At 57.3% G+C, this 2,827-nt stretch overlaps 1 protein-coding gene across 1 annotated transcript; it reads left to right on the top strand.

Moving 5' to 3' along the window:
- Positions 1–16: 16 nt before the first annotated feature.
- Positions 17–2,820, top strand: NPHP4 (nephronophthisis 4; the record flags this gene model as incomplete). The annotated part of the gene is made up of 6 exons (XM_009070331.1): positions 17–219; positions 320–509; positions 658–991; positions 1,291–1,376; positions 2,309–2,397; positions 2,697–2,820. Coding segments are annotated over 6 exons (1,026 nt in total), but the record flags the coding sequence as incomplete, so codon positions are not given.
- Positions 2,821–2,827: the final 7 nt, after the last annotated feature.

The raw sequence follows: 2,827 nt of genomic DNA on the forward strand, positions 1-2,827 counted from the left end.
GGGCTGGCCAAAGCAGCACGCCTGGGACCTGCAGATCATCAGCACCTACCGGGATCATATCAAGGGTGAGAGCATCTACCAGATGCTCTGCCAGGCCATCACTGCCACCCGCACTGTCCATGCCGTGCTGGGGACAGCTGAGTTCTTTGAGTTCGCCCTGAAGAACCCATACACCGTCCAGCACACCGTCACCATCGAGGTCGACCACCCAGAGCTCAGGTATGGCTGAAGGGGGGTTTCCCCTGTGTGTGGGGACATGCCAGGGTGGTATCAGTTCCCAACCAGTCCTCACCAGCACCTCTGCTGCTTGTCCCCCCAGTGTCATACTGGATTCGAGGGAGTGGCGCCACTTCAAGGAGCTGACCAAGAGTGTTACGCCAGTGGAGGAGGAGATGTTCCATCTCCGTGATGACCTCAAACCTCAGGTCTACCTGCGCCCCAGTGAGACTGTTCACATCCCCTTCAAATACCAGACCTTCTCTGCAGACCCTGCCGTTGTGGCAGCACAGGTAGGCACGGGCCCGTTTTCAGCTGTTCCCAGTAGGAAGCATTCCCCTTGGCGGTGTTTGCCGACACAGAGCAGGGTGGTACAGCCACAGGTGCTGTGCAGCCACAGCGATGCTGTGTCCTGAGGCAATCCACTCCTGCACCCCACAGGGTCCGGCCGGACTCGGCACCAGTGCCAAAGTGGAGACCCAGTCCCTCGGGAAGAACGGGACTGGGCGGACAAAGCTCATTCAGGTTAGGGAGCTGGGCGAAACGCCGCTCGAGGGGCTGCATGGGAGGAGCAGCATCACTGGAAACCCCATCTCTCTCCCGCCGCCCCTGGGGCAGGTCTCCTTCCAGGTGAGTGGGGGAAAGCCCATCGCACTCCTGCGGGTGAAGGTAGAGCCACAGCCCCACGTGGTGGACCAGACCTTCCGCTTCTACCACCCAGAGCTCACCTTCCTGAAGAAAACCATTCGGCTGCCTCCCTGGCACACCCTCCCTGGTGAGTCCACGGCATGCCTGGTGGGGTTCAGGCTCTTCCTTGTTAGTCAACATCTGTGCTTCATGAGGCCTTCCTGGAGGCACAGCAGCCAGAGAGCACATCGCTGCTTCCTCACCCCTTTGCAGCCCCGGGCTCCTTCCTGCCCTCCATCCACCTTCCTCCATTAGCGTTACCTGAAATTCCCTGCACCGGTGGTTTGCTGGGAGCCCAGCACACGGGGCTCTGTCTGCGGCTGCGTGGGGCACAGGGAGCAGCACAGGCAGGGGAAGGGCTGAGTGTGGTTTGCTCTTGGTCTGCAGGCACACCAGTGGGGGTACCAGCGGGGCAGCCCGAGATGTTTGTTCGCTGCAGTGACCCTGACATCATCTGTGAAACCAAAGCCTTGGTATGTTACCTGTCGGCATCGCTGTCCTTTGTCCTCCTCCTGTGGGTTGTTTTGGTTGGCAGAGAGTGCCAACATGGATGCAACCATGGAGCATCCCCAGTTACCGCCCAGTGGCAGTGACAGTGGCAGCAGCGAAGCTGGAATTGTATTCCCAGTTAAAAGGAGACACATGGTTTTGGCGGGGAGTGACAGTGGCAGCAGCAAAGCTGGAATTGTATTCCAAATTAAAAGGAGACACATGGTTTTGGCGGGGGAGGCTGGGCATTGCCCCTTATCGCATTGCACAGCAGCCTGTGCTCGCTTGTTCTTTTGAGCAAGTACCAGATGATTCAGACTCTGGGGAAGAGCAGCCTTTTGTCGGGCTGGGATAGATCTTTCTGCCGCGTGGGGTGTCCGCAGCGGTGTGCAGTGAGATGGTGTGTCCTCAGGGTGCACAGCAAAGCCTGTCCCTGCCGAGGGTGCTGGGGCAGTGGGGCAGCGCTGTGCCCAGCCCCACTCTGCCCCCTCCCCGAACGGGAGGCTTTCCTGTGCTGGCTCTGCAGGCTGGGGGAAGTGGAAGGGAAAAATAAACTTGGGCATGTCCGTGCAGATGGCGATGAGGGATAGTTGCTAATTGCTGTTGCAAAAATGCGTTAGTATGGTAATTGGATTAGGGCTTGTTAGAAAACTTGCGGAAAATTTGCCAAAATTTGATTACAGATGCAGACCTGGAATATGATAGTCATTTGTATCCTCTTTTGTAATTAAAAATACTGGAAGGACTCAGCCAAGCTGTATAATAACTCAATAACATAGTTTAACGAGGTGCTGAAAGCATCTGCTCTTGTAAGGGGGTTGGTGGCAAGTTTCTCCATTAATGGGAAGACACCCCTGCGGTCCTTGTTAGCTGCTCTTGGGGTCAGCTGCTGTGATGATGCTCTGGTGTCTGTGAGCGGGGGCCGGGGGAGCCACAGGATATCTTCCTGAAAGTAGCTGGAGGACCAAGCCCGCAAATCAAAAAGTTCTTTGTGGCCATTTATACGTAAGTAGCAGGACCCCGAAGGGTGAGGAACACTGACCCCAAAGGGGTGAGGAATGCTGACCCCCGCAGTGTGTGATGAGTCTGTCTGTCTGTGCACAGGGACACCTGGCTGGCAGCACGGGGGAGCCACAGGATATCTTCCTGAAAGTAGCTGGAGGACCAAGCCCGCAAATCAAAAAGTTCTTTGTGGCCATTTATACGTAAGTAGCAGGACCCCGAAGGGTGAGGAACACTGACCCCAAAGGGGTGAGGAATGCTGACCCCCGCAGTGTGTGATGAGTCTGTCTGTCTGTGCACAGGGACACCTGGCTGGCAGCACCTGTCCAGATCTGGCAGTTCTACCTGCACTCCCTGCAGCGCCTGGACGTCAGCTGCACGGCCGGGCAGCTCACCCGGCTCTCCCTGCTGCTGCGCGGCACCGCGGCCCCGC

The sequence above is a fragment of the Acanthisitta chloris genome, unplaced genomic scaffold, assembly GCF_000695815.1.
Source record: "Acanthisitta chloris isolate BGI_N310 unplaced genomic scaffold, ASM69581v1 scaffold41552, whole genome shotgun sequence".
NCBI lineage: Eukaryota > Metazoa > Chordata > Aves > Passeriformes > Acanthisittidae > Acanthisitta > Acanthisitta chloris.